Source organism: Sphaeramia orbicularis, chromosome 10, assembly GCF_902148855.1.
Source record: "Sphaeramia orbicularis chromosome 10, fSphaOr1.1, whole genome shotgun sequence".
NCBI lineage: Eukaryota > Metazoa > Chordata > Actinopteri > Kurtiformes > Apogonidae > Sphaeramia > Sphaeramia orbicularis.
In genome coordinates, this window is record NC_043966.1 from 30081605 (window position 1) to 30103528 (window position 21924).

The following is a 21924-nucleotide window of genomic DNA, read 5'->3' on the forward strand; positions in this document are numbered from 1 at the left end:
ACAACTTTAACTTGTCGTGTAAAATTAGAATAGTTTAAGTGCCACTGTACTGTGAACTGGATAAAAGACCTTCCAAAAAGAAGCGTATATACTGTCAATGCAGCTGCTTAAAAATAGACCATATAGATTTTATTAGAACTGAAGTTAGCTGTTTGACATGAGCTGCATACACACTGATGAATGCAGTCAGTGTGTCAGTCAGTGTGTGTGTGTGTGTGTGTGTGTGTGTGTGTGTGTAGGTCTTTGAGACAAATTTAGTTCCTTGTGACTAGTCCATTAGAGAGCCATGAAAACCCAGGACACTTTTGATAGGTTGGACGCAAAGAGAATGTGACTCATCGGAGGTCACGATGCCCCCGTCGAAAGCAAACACAAAGACACAGAGACACGCATGCAAACTCACTAAAAGACTGAAATACTTACTGAGACAGAGGACAGATTGTTGACTGAAGGGTTTGAAATGGCATCTTTGTGTGTATAAATACTTTTTGGTGATGGTCCACAAATATATAGACCATGAAAATGACTGGAAATTAATATATGACATTGTGTTCATTAGCTTCATACTTAATACTTGTATATCAAACATTACAAGGATATGAGTTTCATCAGCCTCATAGTGTTACATTTAGCATTAGAATGTTAACATTACTGTGATTTGGTAAATATTTTTTCTGAAATATTAACTTACATGCTTAATTTTCTGCTACATAAGTTATATTTATGAAATAAGCCTTAAAAATTAAATCATTTGAAAACAAATAACCGACTTTGTTTTTCAAACACATAAATATATATAACTCAACAATTAATTTGGTAACAAAGATGCAGTCACATCAGAACATTTTTTAAGGTTCAGGTTTAATTTTTCCCCATTATACTCATGTGACTCTACTGAAATTACCATATATGTTATGTTTGCTTTGCTTAGATTAATTCAGAAGTGGCAGTGTATAAGTGTGCGTTCCTAAAGGTTTAGAATGACTGAATTTAAAACTGCTTTCTGGTGTCTTCTTTAACCTTCTATAGTCCAGGCAGCCTGAGAGTGAAATATTACATGGACATTAACATTGCTCTCTAATGTTCCAGATATTATAAACAAATGGAAAAGCATCCAACAAAGACGGGCTGTTATGACTCATGTGACTCACGTGCCATACGGTGTATGAAGTCTCACATTCAGGGTTTCCTGAACCTGCTGTGATCTCACCCCAACATGTTAACACGTGTGAAAGCCTCACATGCACAAGACTGACTGCATGTTGCACATAACACGCTGTACACAAATAAGGTCAAACATGTTTACAGCAGCTCCACAACATACTGAATGTGATTTGTGTGTCACATTATTGGGATTTTATTTTTTAAATTAAATGATTAAATGATTTTTCCAGAAATAGGAGAGGCAGTTGTTTTCGCTTTCAATCAGCTATACATGGAAACAGCTTGTCTTCCATCTTTTTTTCTTCTTTTTCTCTGTCCCCTCTTTCTCTGCATCTGGTTTTCTCTCTCCATCAGTACAGTCGACCAATAACAGTGTTCAGGCTGAGGAAATGGATGGTGTGTCTATTTTTAGAACCAGGGAAGGAGGGCAAAGCAAAAGTAAGCTATAGAGAGAGAGGGAGGGAGGAGGGATGTGAGGAGAAGATAAATCTGCATTCTGCCTCTGCCTCTGGTCAGAGACAGTCAGGGCTACAGAGCGCGCTCAGTGAGAAGCATCATCACTGGCTTAACACACACCACCTTAAATAAAAAACAAATCCTGCTGCAGAAAGACTGCACAAGTGACTGGGCTGGAGAAGACGGTCTGCAAGCAGGTAAGTGGGAAAGCTAAGTGTGCAAATGAACCTTACATAATCCTTATTATTGGAAATGTAAGAGGTGACATTACAAAGGGTGCTTATTTGTGTGCCTCAGCGTAGTGCTACTGGCTCAGAACCATTTTTAGTCTTTGTATACTGAAGGTGTGGTCTAAATTTAGAAGTGGTTACACCTTAGAAGAAATTGGGAGAGGCTGGCATTTCGGTTTGGCTTGCACTATTTTTGGCATCAAGATCTGGACTAAAATATACTGTGGGTTGCACTCAGGGTTATAACAATATGAGCTGCAGAGGAAAACACAGGCTGACACATTCTGTGGCTTTACATGTCTGAAGATGCATTTAAAATACTCATCTATTTATAATGCCTTGCTGCTCATTGCTGGGATTGCTTGTATTTTTGGCTGTTTACACTGCCACTCCAAAGAAAGCAGGGGACGGTGTCTGAGGAAAAAAGCTTGCATGCATATAGTAATTAATACTGAGTGATACAGTAGACAGTTCTGCTTGAAATGTCCAGGCTACTGAAACTTCTTTATCATGACCAGCTCATGAAGATTTATTTAAAAAACACATAGATTACAACAAGATCTCAGCATAATGATCAATTCTTAGAAATGTTGTTACTGTATTCAGTGTTTTTATTTATTGTATTGTTGTTGTTTTTTTGTTATGGGTAATATGAATGTTCAGGTTTGGGTCTACTAGATGCTCTGGGATCAGATTACATTTTCCTCTGGGCTGTTGTTTTCTAATAAACAAGAACCACATTGCCACAGATGTCAGATGCTTCTTAAGAATTGTATCTGCTCTAATCACATCATCATTTCATAAGAGGATCTATCATTCAGATTTCACTGTTTTGCTACAATGATTAGACTTGCTTATGCAAGAAAGTACCCAGATGATTACATAAAATGCTCATTTGACATTTGTCCTCACAATTTGTTTTCCTCTCAGCTATGCGGCCGCGGTCCAGACTGCCATCCAAGAGAAGACTCCTGCTGCCCACCATCAGAGAGGGCACTGAGGAGACAGTGAGGGATCTGAATGAAGCCAACTCACTCCACATTACTGGCAACAACCAGGCTGTCTCCTCAGAAGACTACCTCCTCTCCATCTGCCACCTGGCCCACCCCACCTTCCCCTCCAGGGATGGTTCACCCAACAGCGCTCACACACGGCAGCTGGATGTTATTCACCACAGGCTGAGGCCGTCACGGCTCAGTGCCAGCACACCATCAACCTTCGGATTGGATCTCAGAGAGGAGGCACATGTCGAGGATATGCAGCAGGAAGACAGCAAACAACTAAATGGTAAACTGTTATTTGGCTGCTACGGACAGTCAGACCCACTGGAGCATCTTTATGGACACCCCAGCAACCTCTCAGGAGGCATAAGGGGGGCATTTGTGGAGGGGAGGTTTACAAGATCAAGTGGGAGGGTATGGGAGGGTCAGGCTCGCTCACGGGCGCACAGCATCCCCCGTGCTTCCAGTCCAGACCGTCCATGCCAACGCAAAAGCAGCTGCCCCGAGTTACACACCAGCATCAACATGCCCATCCCAAACATGTCCCCGAAACACTGCTTATCTGGGACCAGGAAAGGGAGCATGGCAGACGGAGGAGGAGAGGAGGAGAGACAGAATACACCCAGCAAACACTCCCTCATCTCCCAGTGGATCTCTGACTGTAGGTCGGCCTGGAGGGAGGCACGTGCACGTGCCTGTATGCTGCCTGCCATCGCTGAAATATAAGGCACAAAACTGCACCATCACTATAAAACACTCCTCTATGAAGTGTCCTAATCTGTCCTGTCAGGCACACACAAGACATGTAGATGTGTTTAATATGCAGATATATAAAGGGATGTGATCATGTAAACCATTGAAGACATGCAGTGGAAACTAAACATTGCCATAATGTGTAATCAGTAATATATTAATGTCACTGTTCACTGTTACAGCCCCCCTATGCGTGATGTATGGTGGTGATCATGCAATATTAAAGAAAAATGCAAAGCCCTTTTATACCTTCCAGTGTTTTGTGAACTAAGTATTAATAAATAAACCATTTTTGATACTTTGAGCCATGCATAGTGCGTGTTTTCCTTCATGTTATAATCTGTATTTTCTCACATGTGAACATCCTTCGAAAATTAACTCCACTCTCAGCTCTGCTGGTAACAGGCGATGGAGTTTCTATGGTAACTGTCGTGGGATCCTGCTCTGGTAAACACAAGAGTAGAGAAACTGAGCAAAGACGATACCATTAAACTTAAAGATTGAAGATGCAGGTCATGTGCTGTTGTGCTGCTGTAAATATCTGCATGTCAGAACCATAAATGTAACACATGCTTTGAATATTTATGCATTTTGACGATATGTGTCGAGCAAAACAGAAAATTCAGAGTTAACACAGGACTAAAATGTAAATTTAAATCTATTCAAAATGGGTATAGACAACTGGTTTAATCCACTAACATCACAAGAAAATCCCTCAGAATTATGTCACACCTTAATGCTGTTTCAATTCTGACACACTAGAGGGCGACGTGGCCCCCTGAGAGGCATGCCCCCTTCAATCACTACCCTAGAAAATACTTTATGTAACCAGCCTATCACACAAATCTCTCCAATAAGTAGTGAAAAGCTCTTGTATTTCAATTTTGATGTAGCTTTGGTTATGTAGCTATTTTTAACAGACAATGTAGGATTTAAAGGTCAGTAGTCAGGTTCCAAACACAAACACGGTACTGGCACAAAAATGTTTTGCATCTCCATCCTTTGGGAGGCAGTATAATACAGATATAATAACATAAATAATACCTCATGAACAGACATAAGCCATGGTTTGTATCAAAAAATGTTGCCTTGTGTTACCTTGTGGACAGATAAAAGAATCAACTTTAATGACTTTGTATTTATTTGTCATTTATTGTGGTTCACGGCAGAGAGAATTATGAGGAATCTTATATTTATTTATAGTTTTATATCTGTACTGGCCACATCACACAGAATGAATTTGGTAGGTAACAAAGCCACCTATCAAAAACAAAATGCATTAAGCAGTAAAAATTTAATTAAAAGGAGCGAAAATCAATATAATAAAACATCACACATTTTTATCCCATTAGATTTTATGTTCCCAGATCACAGAGAAGGTGGTCGAACCCATACAACTCCGACACAAAACTACATTAACCATAATTATCAGTTCAAACATATTACACAAATAAAATGTGTGAATGTGAGAGCGAATGAATAATGGGTTAATAATGTAAAGCGCTTTGGGTGTCTAGAAAAGCGCTATATAAATCCAATCCATTATTATTATTATTATTATTATTATTATTATTATTATTATTATTATTATTATTAAAATTAAAGAACACTGAGATGATCTGAGAAGGAGAAGCAAAAATCACCTGTATTGTCACAGTAAAAGAGTATTTAATAGCTATCGCTCTAGTTCTCTTCCAAGTTACATCAGTGTCCTAAATAAACTGAACTGAACTGAGTCTGCTGAAGAAGTGATGATATAATGATATGATGAGGAACTGGTCTACCAGTTAATCACATATCTGCTTAAAAGGAATACAAAAATAATATTCTCACAAAATAGAGAAGTGAAGAAGTTTGTCACTGATGATTGATTGCTTTCCCCTGCATACTGTTTTCTGAAATGCAAGACCACACATATTCATTTTTTCATTCCATTATATGTACAACTGGAAAATACAGGAAAATATTGTAATAATTATTATTGCAATAATAATCGTAATAATGTTATCACATTATTTTACAATAATTGAAATTGTAAAATAGTTTAATAAACCCACAGATGTACCTAGTTTTTGTGTCCTTAATAAAGCTTGAATGAATGAATGAAGGAAAAGTCTTTTTTTTTTCTTTTTTTTTTTGACAAAAATTACTTTTTTTTGCCTAAATCATTAAATACTCAATTACTGGTTAAGTTTTGTGTGTTTCCTGAAAAATCTTAAAAAAATAAAGACTTGGGTAATTATTTTAGGGAAGGTGACAGTGTAATTAGAAACTAGATGTGAATAGAAAGAAAAACAAAAAAAGCATCACATAAAAAATAACAATAAAAAAATCATAAAAAGCCTCTGGCACATTCTGAAGTGTAATGTAATATAACAAAAAGTTATTTAAGAAAACATCTAGACCACAGGTGTCAAACATGCGGCCAGGGGCCAAATCCGGCCCGCCAAAGGGTCCAGTCTGGCCCCTGGGATGAATTTGTGAAATGCAAAAATTACATTGAAGAGATTAATCATTTTAGTTCAGGGACCACAAACAGACCACTTAAATCTCCAGTGAGTCGGACCAGTAAAATACTATCATAATAACCTATAAATACTCACAACTCCAAATTTTTCCCTTTGTAAATGTAAACATTTTCATGTTATTTTACTGCATTTACACTAAAACAAACTAAATTTTCACAAAAACACAAACAACCTCAACAAATATGAACATTTTGAAATGTCTGAAGTGTAATTTTAACAATATTCTGCCTGTTATTAAATGTTTTGTGTATTTGTTGATCCACTGTGATTTGTATGTTGTAATTTACATGTGTAAATGATAAACTGAGACATAATATTGTTAAAATTGCAGTTAGTTTTCTCAGGAAATTTTCATTTGTCTGTGTTATTCAGTGTTTTAAAGGATAGCTGGTAAATGTAAACATTTTCATCGCATAATTTTACTTTTTTTGCTCTAAAACATAGAGGAAAGTTTGGAGTTGACATTATTGACATGTTATTATGTTATTATTTCACTGGTCCGGCCCACTTCAGATTAAATTTGGCTTAATGTGGCCCCTGAAGGAGACAGTCAACCCAAGAGAGTTGATGATTTGTGTGCATGTGTGTGTGTGTGTGTGTGTGTGTGTGTGTGTGTGTGTGTGTGTGTGTGTGTGTGTGTGTGGGTGTGTGTGTGTGTGTGTGTGTGTGTGTATGTGTGTGTTTCAATACTGTACACATATTTCCAGCATATTTATTCATAGAAAAAAAGACCCATGCCCACTACAACCCTGTAAATACAATAAAGTTAAAGGCTGCAAGATATAAGATAACAAGATATATGGACTAATTACTAATTATAACTAAGTAACATCTGTCATGAGTGTAAACCAAAAAACTTAGTGAAACTGTTAAGTGGAATCTTTAACCTTTACAAGTCATCTTAAATACCGCTGTGGGTTGATTCAACTACACTGAAAAATAACACAAAGGAAGAAACCATGTTTATGCATAAATAATAAAACTGTGTGGGTGAAAGTCGCACTAACTGCTGGTAGATTTCCACGGCACTCAAAGTATAATTCATTTTATAAAAAATACACAAAGGAGTAAAAACAAGCACATAAAACTTAATGAGGATAATGAAAGAAGGCCTGTTTAGAACACTTAACAGTGAATTGCTGATATAATAGAACATGTGATGAAATATTGGACAGCTGCATTGGACTTAAGTACAATAGGTCTAGTGATCAATGTCAAACCTCTAAAAACAATGTCTCAAAAGAAGATCAACCAGATCTATCAGAACGTCTGAAGGAAAACAGAGATGAATGTGGTTTCAACATGGAAAAAACCACCTTCACTGCCACAGGAAAAGAGTCTCGCGGTTGTGAAAACACTAATGTCTCCATTTCTCTTCACACACAGGTACAACCCCCCCCCCCCAAAAAAAAAACAAAAAAACAGCAAAGTCTAACCTCAAGACTTTTAGAGCAGGTGTAGCCATAATATATATTATCAATCATACGGATATTTTACTGTTTTGAGATGAAATATTGTGTCTGTTCCATTAAAACAGGCTTGTACTGCAGTTCTCCCCTAAAACAATCCTTCTGACTTGAGTGAAACTGTTGAAAAGGATGCTATGCATTACGCATAACCTTTAACCTTTAAGAGTCACCTGAAAGCCACTGTGGAGTCTATCAGCCACAGTGAAAACCCACAAAAAGGAACAAATCTTGAGAAGTTTATTTGACCTTAAAACTATTATCCTGTTTGTTCATATGGTTTTATGCATAACCTTTATGTCTAAAAGTCATGTCCTGTATAATAAATACTAGTACACTTGAATTTTTATGGCCAGTATGGATATTTTTTCACCATTTCATCACATTCTTCCTACTGCTACATGAGAAATCCGTTTTAAAATGAAATGAGAAGTGCAACTACACCAAGCTCTACCGAGTCAGCAGAGGAAAAGAGTCTGCTGACGTTACGAGTTCCTGTCAGTTCACACTATGGGTCACACTTTATGGTATTTCCTTTTGCTGAAAAAAAGAAAGATGTATTATTAAAGACAGGGTGGCAATCCCCTGCATACCCAACCTGACATTTATAAACCTACACAGTTAATAGGGTAATCAGAATAGAACTGATATTTCCATCAGCCCTGCTGGGTATATGCCTCTTACATCTCACATCCAGATGTGAGCATGAGGGCGAAAAGATGAGCTTTACTGGTCTGAGGTGCTGTTTTACTCTTCAGTTTTCAATACGCAAATTCGATGAAAAATTTGCTGGAGGGAAACATGAAATATTCAACCCACCGAGTGCAGAGTTAATCACAGGTGGCACCTACTTACAATAAAACTGCTGTGTGATTTCAGTATCTCTATATGACTCATTTCTTGTTGTAAAGGCGTTGAAAGTGATTCTCGTGTCATTGTAAATGTATTTTTAGAGAAGTCCTTTTCTCCTGACCGCTGTTGTTGGTCAGTACTGCATGTAGTAACACAAGAAAGTCCCTTCTCTATCCTGTGCAGGGAAGACACTTGTGTCTTAAATTAGTACAGACTGCTCTCAGTTTTCAGAAAATGCATTCGGTTTTACAAGAACTGAATTTTCATTTATTTTTTAATTACTTATTTTCAAGTTAGACTCAGGGAGGAAACAGTAAAATTCTCTCAACTTACAAAACATTTTAATTCTCATGTTCATTGACATTTGTACTGATATTTTCTAATTTATAACAATCTAAATGAAGTAAAAAAAAAAAAGTCTCTACTGGTTTCAGACATTGCAGAGTATGTTTGTTTTAGTTTACATTCCCAGGTTTTATGATAACAATGTGACCTCCATATGAATTCTACTGACTCGGAACCATAATATACCAAACCAATTTGCAGGGCCATAAATAACTAGAAGAACATTAAACATGTATTTTGATGTAATATATGAAATATTAAATTATGGAAGCTGAGCCGTGAAAGTCCTGATGTGTTTTCTCTTAGTCTAAAATGAATGAAAAAGATGATAAAACTGAAAGTAAGTCACACTCTCTGTTGAAACCAAGCATTTCCTTTCAAAACCATGACCTTCAGACATTGTATGATGCCAGATGTGACAATATTGTATAAAAATAAAATGATAAAACATGTAAAATGAATAGATAGATAGATAGATAGATAGATAGATAGATAGATAGATAGATAGATAGATAGATAGATAGATAGATAGATAGATAGATAGATAGATAGATAGATAGATAGATAGATAGATAGATAGATAGATAGATAGATAGATAGAATAATCAGTCTTGGGACTCCTGTTATGTTACACCAGATAAATTATTAGTGGAGAGCTACAATGGTGGAAACACCGCTCTGCATCATTTTTTCCGTGCATTCACACATTTGATTTAGTGCTAAAGGCGTTAACCACAGACGCACATTATATTCAGACTTAACCTGGTGTTTCAAAGATCAGCTCAGCCCACACTTTAATGTTAACAAAAACTTTGTCAATCTACATACAGTATACATGTACATAACTAGACATTATATTTATTTTATTATTTTATATTTATATCTAAAGAAACTTAATTGCTCCTCTTATTGCATTACCTGCATTAAGTCTGCAACATTGTGAAACTGAGATACAGTGCATGTCAATTAGTCATTCTTTTCCCCTTATTGCAGTATTTTGTTAACACATTCAAGCACATTTTCTGTATGTTTTTAAAACAGATACACACATATAAAATTTTTAGGACATATTAGGCATATAATTACTAACATATTTTTGTATGCAGTGTGTAAGAGGTTCAGGGAGCTCTAATTACAGAAATGGAAATTAATAATTAGAATATTTAACACGAATCACTGCGTTTTCAATAGCTCTACATTGGAATGAGTCATTTATATGTACCGTGGGAGTGTGATGTATTTCACAGTCTGCCACGTTCTGCCCCGGTAGCAACTTGCATGGCTGAAAAGTGAAGCTAGTGTGGAAAATCTAAAATCTAAATCTGCAGCAAACTGAATGTCTACTGGGGGCTGACGCTAAAAGCAGGTTCGATCCCTGTAGACCCCCATGTTAATGTATCACATTTTACAGCTGAAATAAAAGTCTTTACAGCTTGATACAAAAACACAGTTCATTTCCCTCTCTATGCCAACAGAATATATAACTTACCTATTACACGATCAAATAGTAAATCTTTCGGCATCATGAAGGAATAGGCCTTTGTGATCAATAGACGAGTATTTATTTAGAGAATTCCCTTACAGTTGTGCCCCATGGGACCTTATTTCAGAGAGAAAAAATGCATTACAGTCAGTGGTGAGAGACATAATAATGATGAACTAGTAATATTATGTTAGTCAATTTAAATGATAATTTACAAGTCAAAAAGTTGCAGTTTGTTGTAAAACTGTTGAAGTATCAAGAAACTGTGAGACTACATAAAAAGACATACAGAAATACATAAATATAGATATACTAGTACTAGTGTGACCCATGGGGATCCATAGGTTCTATGTAGTAGTTTGTATGTTGTTGTGTATTTGTGTATGCTGCACTGCTATTGTCTAGCAGTCACTGTCAAAGTATTCTGGCCATAGTAACATGGTTGTGAGACGACAATATTCCAAAATTACTATTATCTCCCAAAACACTGGTCCTACCATCTTGTCGTTTTTGCTAGTCTGTTCCTTGACCAAAAACACATAAGTATGCCATACTGCAGCAATCAGGTCTTTCCGGATTTTGAGTGAGTCCCCAGACACACACACACACACACACACACACACCTACACACACACATACACACACACACACGCACGCACGCACACACACACACACACACACACACACACACACACACACACACAGCGGCCACTTGGCTTTTATAATCTAGATAGACTATGTACCAGAAAATCACACAGTGACATCTGAAGCAGCTTCAACATGACCAGAATTGCAGTAATTTTCACTTGATCTTAACACTTTTTCAACTCGCTGAACACTTTACACTGAGGTAAAATGAGCAGCGTCTGCTTTGTGTTGGTGACATAATCACATGCAACACTAGATGCAGTCCACTCGCCTGTTGGACTTAAAACTAGATGCTTCTCTACTCTCTTTGTAACAAACCACAACATTCTGGACTCAGAAGATTATCTCTTAAACTGACAAATAACATACATGTAAATGGGTCCACAATTTAAATATATCACTTACCACTGACTGTTGATAATTTTTCCAAAGAAACAGTGGAAAGGGCAGTACTTTAGTTTTCCATGTGTTTATTAGCCTCATCCCAGATAGCAAAGAGATACTGGGATGGATCTGGAACAGAATCGCTGACCAAAACCGCTTGGCAGATCTGTCCCAGTGTTCGAATGCACATCGGGCCAAAACAAATACTGCTCCGCGAAACAGATCTTCTACAGAAATGGTCCAGCTCTGGCCCAGCTCTTAACTGCTGAAACAGGCATCCTAAGCTCTTTTTCCTCAAACATGTCTTCCATGGTTGTGTTTACACTAACCAGAAAAAAAAAAAAAAAATTACAATAACCAGCATAACTTCACTGCACTTTTAGCATTAACTGGTATTGAAATGTATGGTCTGTCAGCTAGCATGCTAATTAGCCGAGGCAGCTGTAATTACTGTCCGTACACATTTCTACCACATTTCAACTTTGACATTACTGTTATCAAATGAAACTGTAGGTGTTAACATTTATCAAGCAGAAAATTTGACACATGTATTGTGTTTTCAGAATGTTCTGGTTTCATCCCTTGCTCTTGTCCAACTCCACCTGTTTGTTTCCTTAAAACCAACATGTTGACAGCCATGTTGAACATCTTCAGGCTTCAAAATAGCAGTTCAAAATCTAACGGATGACTACAAAAAGGGTTCGTCCACTATTTATATAAAATCTACGGTCCTGTCGCCAAGTTTCCTCACCAATTTTTACCACATAATTCTGTGTAATGATATAAATAACAGCTTGAAAAAGTGTCCATAGCATATTGTATTATTCTAAAGGGGTCATATTTTGTTAAACCCACTTTTATTAGTCTTTGATACATTTTTTGTGTGTATTTGGACCCTAATAGTTCATAAAGTTTGAATTTGAAACCTCCAGGTGCTGCAAAGCTATCTTTATATACATTTTGGCAAAAATTGAGTGGATTTCTACAACCTGTTTTAATTCCTGCTTAATTTGTTACGTCTATAACTAGTTACGCCATGACAATTGCACATATAAGGTCATGACTTCTGACAAACATTTCTCCGAGTATGACACAACTGTTTGTCAGCCGCAGCGGTTGTAGTCCATACTGAAAATATGTCCAAACTTCAAGCCAATTACCTAAAATGATCAGTTGTTGTTTGAATGGGACAGAGCAGCACAGCCAACAACCTGGAGGGGGTGGGGCATAAAGTGGCTCATGTGCATTTAAAGGGCCAGCGCTCAAAACGACCTTTCTGGTGTCATTACTCAGAAATAGGGTTGAAGATGGACCTGTGGAGTTGAATTAATGAAAAATTCAGACCCAAACAGAGCATTTACAGTTTATTTCAAACACAAGGAAATGCTTGAAAATGAATAATTCCTTTTTTTTTTTTTTTAAAGCAAAATATTACTCCTCTAAATAGTGCGCAGTTAACATGGTTTGAGGTAATTTTTTTGGATATAATAAAAAACCTGGCATACTATTTTAACATCCTAATTAGGTTAGTTCAGAGTCATGGACATTCTCTACATATACAATAATCTGTCTGTCCCCAATCTAAGTGATCGAAGTAGCTATGCAACATGTTCAGAGGTTTTTATAAACATTTTGGGGGTCTACCTCAAAACTGAGAATTTACCTACTATAGTATTGCATTTCCTGAAAGACAGGCTGTGTTAGTTATGATTTCTGGCATGATAGACCCTTTTCACAAATGACATTTTGACTCATTAAAGCAGAAAACACAGAGGTGTAATTGGTGTCATTATAAATCAGTGTATTCCATTTAGGTGTATGGGTTAAAAGCCTTGGACAGGTAGACACTGGTTCACTGAATTCAAAAGGAAACTAAAAGTAACTGAATCATAGTTAATATAACCAGTAAATCGAATTCTTAGATTTTTTTTTTTAATGACAGACTTCTTGTATTTGGGAACACATAAATGAGAGAAGCTTTAAATTGGACAGTGTTTAACCACTGAGTGACCATGTCACCCACAAAGAGAGAACAAGGCTTTAACGCTCTAAGGACAGACTGTAATAGAAAATGTCTTCATACTTTTTACGGTGAAATAACTGTGGGACTGTTTCTCTATTCTCGTTCTGAATGTCAAACCTACTTAACCCATTTTATCTCCAGTCTGGTCAGTGAATTCCTTTTTTTTAATTAGAGCAAAGGCAGAGTGGGAAGATATGTTGGTTTTCTTGCGGTTTCAGAGTTTCACTTTCCACTGTGAAGAATTTCCCCTCGTCACAGGAGGATATGAGGTAAGCATCTAAGAAGATGGCAGAAAGGGCTATAAAAGATGACCCCTCACATCGTCTGAACACAGTGCATCTGTCAACAAGCTTGTATCTTTCAGCCAGTGTCTGCAGATACAACCATTTCACCTGCCGTCTGTAAACGGAGACCAGATCCAGCACGACGTCATCTCGACTAAAGACAAACCAGTATGTCCAGCATCATGAAAGTGTTTCTGCTCTTCGCTGCTGTCATGTTCTGCATCTCTGAGGCTAAATGTAAGTTTGTATTTTTTTATTTAAAGTGTTATATGTGCAACAGGAAGTTCTGTTTTGTTGAGAGAGAAGTAATAAGAATACACGCGGTTTAACTGATCTGTTTTTTCTTGTTTTCCTATGCAGTCGATGACAAAGGGCAGAATTGTCTGTGTCGAAGCACAAGGGATAAACTTAGTGCCGGGAATAAAGTAAAAGACATCCAGATCTACCCTAAAACAGTCTTCTGTGACAACGTTGAGATTGTGTAAGTAATGTGTTGCATACATTGAGTCACATTAATGAAGTAGTGGTTAAACTACAAGACTAGTTTTGGTTCTTGATTTAGCTTCATAAAAGTGTGGTCTAAGTAATGAATTGGATTCCACTGGACGAGCCAAAAGCATTAGATCCAGACCTCTAAATAAATGACTGCTAGACTCACAATACTCAGCACTCTCACAGTCAACATCAAACCTGCAACCCTAAACAATTTGTTTCTGTTTTGCTATAACTTGGTGAAAAAAAGCATGATTTTCTTCAAGTGCCTCTTCCATTCTCTTCAACAGTGTCACCGACCAAAACGGCCTTCGCTTCTGCCTGAACCCCAACGTGAAAGTAGTGAAGAAACTCATAGCGCGCATCATGTGAGTAAATAAGTCCAAGTCTATCCAAGTATTCCACTCACAGATTCTGGAAATGACAACTACAGTGACTAACATAACGCCTTCTGTTTTACTGTGTGTTGTTATTTTAGGTCCGCGAAGAGAAGTCGCACTACTGCAGCCACCCCTACCAGCAGCTCCTTGGCTCAGTAAGAAGAACAGATGACCTCTGACCTCAGACACATGCACCTTTGTTGAATGTAGACGTTAAATGAAAGCAAAAAAGCTGGGAATTACAACTCTGTGACTACTTTGCCTATTTATCTTCTATTTATACTAATGGGATCTTATTGAATGTACTATAGAATGTGCCACTTTTTTATGTCCTTGTTTTTGTAAATAGATTTAATATATTATACATTTTTCTGCAGTTTGCTTTTTTTTTATCCTGCTTAATAATAATAAAAATCTGTCAAATTAAGGAGTAAATGTGTTTCTTACCTGATACAACTCTGTGTGAACAGTGCAACCTTGTGGTTTAAATTCATCAATGCAAGAGAAAAAGGTTATAGTTTTGTTTCTTTTTGTTTTTTTTTTTACTTTTCTTTGACAAAATACAAATGAACAAAATATGTAGGCACATATAGCAATAATACTGCAGGAAACACAGTTGTGGAAAAAAAAGACAATTAACAACACATAAAAACAGAAAAAACAATACATTCTTGTCTAAGTTTTTCATATTTCCCCAAACTTAGGACATAAGAGTTGTTTGAGAAATTATTCAGCCAGAACATGTGAGGATTTTGTGAATTGGAAATGTTTTTTCGATACATATTTCACATATAAAATAATGAAAAATAATCATGTACTCAAAACAGATGTCTTTTGGGTTAACATTAACAAAAGTTCCGTTCAGTTTATTTTGAATATGCAACAAAACAAATAAAATAATCCTACTTTAGGCCTTAGAAATAAAGCTGATTGCAAGAAAACATAAAAACTTATACATATACATGAAAACAAAATATCACGTCATTTGCATATTTGAAAAGGAGTGGGAGGAAGTATAACTGATTTAATGCCATCCCTTCTCCACACGACAGTCAAAGTAAGCACTGAATTCATGTGTTTTGTTACAACAGTCTGTAATATAAGTTCATATGGTGATAAATATCATTGCAATAATATAAATTGTTCTTAAAATTTATCCTGTTGACGTGGTCATCTGTGCTCACATGTTGCAGACATTGTTTTTACCTATTATACTAGATGATGAATTTTTCATTCGGCATAATGAAGGAATAGACCTTTGTGATCCACAGGTGAATATTTATTTAGAGAATTCACTTACAGTTGTGCCCCATGGGACCTTATTTCAGAGGGAAAAAAATGCACTAGAATCAATGGTGAGAGACATAATAATGTTGATTTTGTAATATTATGCGAGTCAATTTAAAAGATAATTTTACAAGTCAAAAAAGTTACAGTTTGTTGTAAAACTGTTGAAGTATCAAGAGACTGTGAGACTGCATAAAAAGACATACGTAAACACGTAAATATAGATATACTAGCGCATTGCCCCGTGGGGATCCACAGGTTCTAGATGCGGTAGTTTGTATGTTGTGTATTCGTGCATGCTGTATTGCATTTGTCCAGCAGTCACCGCCAAAGCTTTCTGGCATTAGCAACATGATTATAAGACTATTGTATTCCAGAATTACTAATATCTCCCAAAATATTGGTCCTATGAACTTGCTGTTTTCACTAGACTGTTCCTTGACCAACAACTTTTTGGCATGATAGACCCTTTTCACAACTGACATTTTGACTCATTAAAGCAGAAAACACAGAGGTGTAATTGGTGTCGTTATAAATCAGTATATTCCATTTAAGTGTATGGGTTAAAAGCCTTAGACAGGTAGATACTGGTTCACTGAGTTCCAGAGGAAACTAAAAGTAAATGAATCATAGTTAATATAACCAGTAAATCAGATTCTTTCATTTTTTTTAATGACAGACTTCTTGTATTTGGGAACACATAAAGAGCTCAATGAGAGAAGCTTTAAATCGGACAGTGTTTAACCACTGAGTGACCATGTCACCCACAAAGAGAGAACAAGGCTTTAACGCTCTAAGGACAGACTGTAATAGAAAATGTCTTCATACTTTTTACGGTGAAATAACTGTGGGACTGTTTCTCTATTCTCGTTATTTATCTCAAACCTGCTTAACCCATTTTATCTCCAGTCTGGTCAGTGAATTCCTTTTTTTAATTAGAGCAAAGGCAGAGTGGGAAGATATGTTGGTTTTCTTGTGGTTTCAGAGTTTCACTTTCCACTGTGAAGAATTTCCCCTCGTCACAGGAGAAGATGAGGTATGCATCTAAGAAGATAGTAGAAAGGGCTATAAAAGATGACCCCTCACATCATCTGAACACAGTGCATCTGCCAACAAGCTTGTATCTTTCAGCCAGTGTCTGCAGATACAACCATTTCACCTGCCGTCTGTAAACGGAGACCAGATCCAGCACGACGTCATCTCGACTAAAGACAAGCCAGTATGTCCAGCATCATGAAAGTGTTTCTGCTCTTCGCTGCTGTCATGTTCTGCATCTCTGAGGCTCAACGTAAGTTTGTATTTTTTTATTTAAAGTGTTATATGTGCAACAGGAAGTTCTGTTCTGTTGAGAGAGAGGTAATAAGAACACAAGCAGTTTAACTGATCTGTTTTTTCTTGTTTTCCTATGCAGTCGATGACAAAGGGCAGAATTGTCTGTGTCGAAGCACAAGGGATAAACTCAGCACCAGGAATAAAGTAAAAGACATCCAGATCTACCCTAAAACAGTCTTCTGTGACAACGTTGAGATTGTGTAAGTAATGTGTTGCATACATTGAGTCACACTAATGTGGTGGTGGTTAAACTACAAGACTAGTTTTGGTTCTTAGTTTTGCTTCATAAAAGTGTGGTCTTAGTAATAGATTGGATTCCACTGGACGAGCCAAAAGCATTAGATCCAGACCTCTAAATAAATGACTGCTAGACTCACAATACTCAGCACTCTCACAATCAACGTCAAACCTGCAACCCTAAACAATTTATGTTTCTGTTTTGCTATAACTTGGTGAAAGAAAAAGTACTATTATTCTTCAAGTGCCTCTTCTGTTCTTTTCAACAGTGTCACCGACCAAAACGGCCTTCGCTTCTGCCTGAACCCCAACGTGAAAGTAGTGAAGAAACTCATAGCGCGCATCATGTGAGTAAATCAGTCCAAGTCTATCCAAGTATTCCACTCACAGATTCTGGAAATGACAACTACAGTGACTGACATAATGCCTCCTGTTTTACTGTGTGTTGTTATTTCAGGTCCGCGAAGAGAAGTCGCACTACTGCAGCCACCCCTACCAGCAGCTCCTTGGCTCAGTAAGAAGAGCAGATGACCTCAGACACATGCACCTTTGTTGAATGTAGACGTTAAATGAAAGCAAAAAAGCTGGGAATTACAACTCTGTGACTACTTTGTCTATTTATCGTCTATTTATACTGATGGGATCTTATAGAATGTATCGCCGCTATTTTATGTCCTTGTTTTTGTAAATATATTTAATATATTATACATTTTTCTGCAGTTTGCATTTTTTTTTTATCCTGCTTAATAATAAAAGAAAAATCTACCAAATTAAGGAGTAAATGTGTTTCTTACCTGATACAACTCTGTGTGAACAGTGCAACCTTGTGGTTCAAATTCATCAATGCAAGAGAAAAAGGTTATAGCTTTGTTTGTTTTGTTTTGTTTTTTACTTTTCTTTGACAAAACACAAATGAACAAAACATGTAGACATATATAGGAATAATACTGCAGGAAACCCAGTCGTGGAAAAAAAAGACAATTAACAACACATAATAACAGAAAAAACAATACATTCTTGTCTGAGTTTTTCATATTTCCCCAAACTTAGGACATAAGAGTTGTTTGAGAAATTATTCAGCCAGAACATGTGAGGATTTTGTGAATTGGAAATGTTTTTTCAATACATATTTCACATATAAAATAATGAAAAATAATCATGCATTCAAACTAGACGTCTTTTGGGTTAACATTAACAAGAGTTCGGTTCAGTTTTTTTTCAAATATGCAACAAAACAAATAAAATAATCCTTCTTTAGGCCTTAGTAATAAAACAGATTGCAAGAAAACATAAAAACTTATACATATACATGAAAACAAAATATCACGTCATTTGCATATTTGAAAAGGAGTGGGAGGAAGTATAACTGATTTAATGTCATCCCTTCTCCACACGACAGTCAAAGTAAGCACTGAATTCATGTGTTTAGTTAAGACAGTCCATAATATAAGTTCATATGGTGATAAATATCATTGCAATAATATAAATTGTTCTTAGAATTTATCCTGTTGACATAGTCATCTGTGCTCACATGTTGCAGACATTGTTTTTACCTATTATACTAGATGATGAATTTTTCATTCGGCATAATGAAGGAATAGACCTTTGTGATCCACAGGTGAGTATTTATTTAGAGAATTCCCTTACAGTTGTGCCCCATGGGACCTTATTTCAGAGGAAAAAAATGCACTAGAATCAATGGTGAGTGGCATAATAATGATGATTTTGTAATATTATGCGAGTCAATTTAAAAGATAATTTTACAAGTCAAAAAAGTTGCAGTTTGTTGTAAACTGTTGAAATATCAAGAGAATGTGAGACTGCATAAAAAGACATACGTAAATACGTAAATATAGATATACTAGCGCATTGCCCCATGGGGATCCACAGGGTCAAGATGCGGTAGTTTGTATGTTGTTGTGTATTTATGGATGCTGTACTGCATTTGTCCAGCAGTCACCGCCAAAGCATTCTGGCATTAGCAACATGATTAAGACTATTGTATTCCAGAATTACTAATATCTTCCCAAATATTGGTCCTATGAACTTGTCGTTTTCACTAGACTGTTCCTTGACCAACAACTTTTTGGCATGATAGACCCTTTTCACAACTGACATTTTGACTCATTAAAGCAGAAAACACAGAGGTGTAATTGGTGTCGTTATAAATCAGTATATTCCATTTAAGTGTATGGGTTAAAAGCCTTGGACAGGTAGATACTGGTTCACTGAGTTCCAGAGGAAACTAAAAGTAAATGAATCATAGTTAATATAACCAGTAAATCAGATTCTTTCATTTTTTTTAATGACAGACTTCTTGTATTTGGGAACACATAAAGAGCTCAATGAGAGAAGCTTTAAATTGGACAGTGTTTAACCACTGAGTGACCATGTCACCCACAAAGAGAGAACAAGGCTTTAACGCTCTAAGGACAGACTGTAATAGAAAATGTCTTCATACTTTTTACGGTGAAATAACTGTGGGACTGTTTCTCTATTCTCGTTATTTATCTCAAACCTGCTTAACCCATTTTATCTCCAGTCTGGTCAGTGAATTCCTTTTTTTTAATTAGAGCAAAGGCAGAGTGGGAAGATATGTTGGTTTTCTTGTGGTTTCAGAGTTTCACTTTCCACTGTGAAGAATTTCCCCTCGTCACAGGAGGATATGAGGTAAGCATCAAAGAAGATAGCAGAAAGGGCTATAAAAGACGACCCCTCACATCGTCTGAACACAGTGCATCTGCCAACAAGCTTGTATCTTTCAGCCAGTGTCTGCAGATACAACCATTTCACCTGCCGTCTGTAAACGGAGACCAGATCCAGCACGACGTCATCTCGACTAAAGACAAACCAGTATGTCCAGCATCATGAAAGTGTTTCTGCTCTTCGCTGCTGTCATGTTCTGCATCTCTGAGGCTAAATGTAAGTTTGTATTTTTTATTTAAAGTGTTATATGTGCAACAGGAAGTTCTGTTTTGTTGAGAGAGAGGTAATAAGAATACACGCGGTTTAACTGATCTGTTTTTTCTTGTTTTCCTATGCAGTCGATGACAAAGGGCAGAATTGTCTGTGTCGAAGCACAAGGGATAAACTCAGCACCAGGAATAAAGTAAAAGACATCCAGATCTACCCTAAAACAGTCTTCTGTGACAACGTTGAGATTGTGTAAGTAATGTGTTGCATACATTGAGTCACACTAATGTGGTGGTGGTTAAACTACAAGACTAGTTTTGGTTCTTGATTTTGCTTCATAAAAGTGTGGTCTTAGTAATAGATTGGATTCCACTGGACGAGCCAAAAGCATTAGATCCAGACCTCTAAATAAATGACTGCTAGACTCACAATACTCAGCACTCTCACCCTCACAATCAACATCAAACCTGCAACCCTAAACAATTTGTTTCTGTTTTGCTATAACTTGGTGAAAGAAAAAGTACTATTATTCTTCAAGTGCCTCTTCCATTCTCTTCAACAGTGTCACCGACCAAAACGGCCTTCGCTTCTGCCTGAACCCCAACGTGGAAGTAGTGAAGAAACTCATAGCGCGCATCATGTGAGTAAAACAGTCCAAGTCTATCCAAGTATTCCACTCAGATTCTGGAAATGACAACTACAGTGACTAACATAACGCCTTCTGTTTTACTGTGTGTTGTTATTTTAGGTCTGCGAGGAGAAGTCGCACTACTGCAGCCACCCCTACCAGCAGCTCCTCGGCTCAGTAAGAAGAACAGATGACCTCTGACCTCTGACCTCTGACACATGCACCTTTGTTGAATGTAGACGTTAAATGAAAGCAAAAAAGTTGGGAATTACAACTCTGTGACTACTTTGTCTATTTATCTTCTATTTATACTGATGGGATCTTATAGAATGTATCGCCGCTATTTTATGTCCTTGTTTTGGTAAATATATTTAATATATTATACATTTTTCTGCAGTTTGCTTTTTTTTTATCCTGCTTAATAATAAAAGAAAAATCTACCAAATTAAGGAGTAAATGTGTTTCTTACCTGATACAACTCTGTGTGAACAGTGCAACCTTGTGGTTCAAATTCATCAGTGCAAGAGAAAAAGATTATAGTTTTGTTTGTTTTGTTTTGTTTTTTACTTTTCTTTGACAAAACACAAATGAACAAAACATGTAGACACATATAGGAATAATACTACAGGAAACCCAGTCGTGGAAAAAAAAGACAATTAACAACACATAATAACAGAAAAAACAATACATTCTTGTCTGAGTTTTTCATATTTCCCCAAACTTAGGACATAAGAGTTGTTAGAGAAATTATTCAGCCAGAACATGTGAGGATTTTGTGTATTGGAAATGTTTTGTCGGTACATATTTCACATAACAGACGTCTTTTGGGTTAACATTAACAAAAGTTCAGTTCAGTTTATTTCGAATATGCAACAAAATAAATAAGATAATCCTTCTTTAGGCCTTTAGAAATAAAACAGAATGCAAGAAAACATAAAAACTTATACATATGTATGAAAACAAAATATGACATCATTTGCATATTTGAAAAAGGAGTGAGAGGAAGTATAACTTATCTAATGCCATCCCTTATCCACA

The 21924-nt window shown here is 36.5% G+C and overlaps 4 protein-coding genes across 5 annotated transcripts; all 4 read left to right on the forward strand.

The window, feature by feature from the left end:
• Positions 1-1646: 1646 nt before the first annotated feature.
• Positions 1647-3908, forward strand: LOC115427022 (uncharacterized). Of its 2 annotated transcripts, XM_030145370.1 has the most exons (3): positions 1647-1817; positions 2781-2975; positions 3006-3908. In XM_030145370.1, the coding sequence occupies exons 2-3, from the start codon at positions 2783-2785 to the stop codon at positions 3575-3577; spliced, it is 765 nt and encodes a 254-aa protein (XP_030001230.1). In that variant the 5' UTR covers positions 1647-1817; positions 2781-2782; the 3' UTR covers positions 3578-3908. The 2 variants fall into 2 exon arrangements, with proteins under 2 accessions (XP_030001230.1, XP_030001229.1); XM_030145369.1 differs by having other exon boundaries at positions 1649-1817; positions 2781-3908.
• A 9744-nt stretch (positions 3909-13652) lies between these two features.
• Positions 13653-14910, forward strand: LOC115427220 (interleukin-8-like). Its single transcript, XM_030145710.1, has 4 exons — positions 13653-13854; positions 13978-14098; positions 14400-14477; positions 14588-14910. Exons 1-4 carry the CDS (start codon positions 13788-13790, stop codon positions 14646-14648), a joined length of 327 nt encoding a protein of 108 aa, XP_030001570.1. The 5' UTR covers positions 13653-13787; the 3' UTR covers positions 14649-14910.
• Positions 14911-16901: 1991 nt separating this feature from the next.
• On the forward strand, positions 16902-18055 carry LOC115427221 (interleukin-8-like). Its single transcript, XM_030145711.1, has 4 exons — positions 16902-17064; positions 17188-17308; positions 17615-17692; positions 17803-18055. Exons 1-4 carry the CDS (start codon positions 16998-17000, stop codon positions 17861-17863), a joined length of 327 nt encoding a protein of 108 aa, XP_030001571.1. The 5' UTR covers positions 16902-16997; the 3' UTR covers positions 17864-18055.
• A 2029-nt stretch (positions 18056-20084) lies between these two features.
• Positions 20085-21279, forward strand: LOC115427222 (interleukin-8-like). The gene is made up of 4 exons (XM_030145712.1): positions 20085-20267; positions 20390-20510; positions 20821-20898; positions 21007-21279. Exons 1-4 carry the CDS (start codon positions 20201-20203, stop codon positions 21065-21067), a joined length of 327 nt encoding a protein of 108 aa, XP_030001572.1. The 5' UTR covers positions 20085-20200; the 3' UTR covers positions 21068-21279.
• Positions 21280-21924: the final 645 nt, after the last annotated feature.

Coding starts and splice junctions, on each gene's coding strand:
- LOC115427220 (XM_030145710.1), top strand. CDS start 13,788: ATGTCCAGCATCATGAAAGTGTTTCTGCTCTTCGCTGCTGTCATGTTC. Junction 14,099..14,399: donor TGTGACAACGTTGAGATTGT/GTAAGTAATGTG, acceptor TCTCTTCAACAG/TGTCACCGACCAAAACGGCC. Junction 14,478..14,587: donor AAACTCATAGCGCGCATCAT/GTGAGTAAATAA, acceptor TTGTTATTTTAG/GTCCGCGAAGAGAAGTCGCA.
- LOC115427222 (XM_030145712.1), top strand. CDS start 20,201: ATGTCCAGCATCATGAAAGTGTTTCTGCTCTTCGCTGCTGTCATGTTC. Junction 20,268..20,389: donor CTGCATCTCTGAGGCTAAAT/GTAAGTTTGTAT, acceptor TTTCCTATGCAG/TCGATGACAAAGGGCAGAAT. Junction 20,511..20,820: donor TGTGACAACGTTGAGATTGT/GTAAGTAATGTG, acceptor TCTCTTCAACAG/TGTCACCGACCAAAACGGCC.
- LOC115427221 (XM_030145711.1), top strand. CDS start 16,998: ATGTCCAGCATCATGAAAGTGTTTCTGCTCTTCGCTGCTGTCATGTTC. Junction 17,065..17,187: donor CTGCATCTCTGAGGCTCAAC/GTAAGTTTGTAT, acceptor TTTCCTATGCAG/TCGATGACAAAGGGCAGAAT. Junction 17,309..17,614: donor TGTGACAACGTTGAGATTGT/GTAAGTAATGTG, acceptor TCTTTTCAACAG/TGTCACCGACCAAAACGGCC.
- LOC115427022 (XM_030145369.1), top strand. CDS start 2,783: ATGCGGCCGCGGTCCAGACTGCCATCCAAGAGAAGACTCCTGCTGCCC.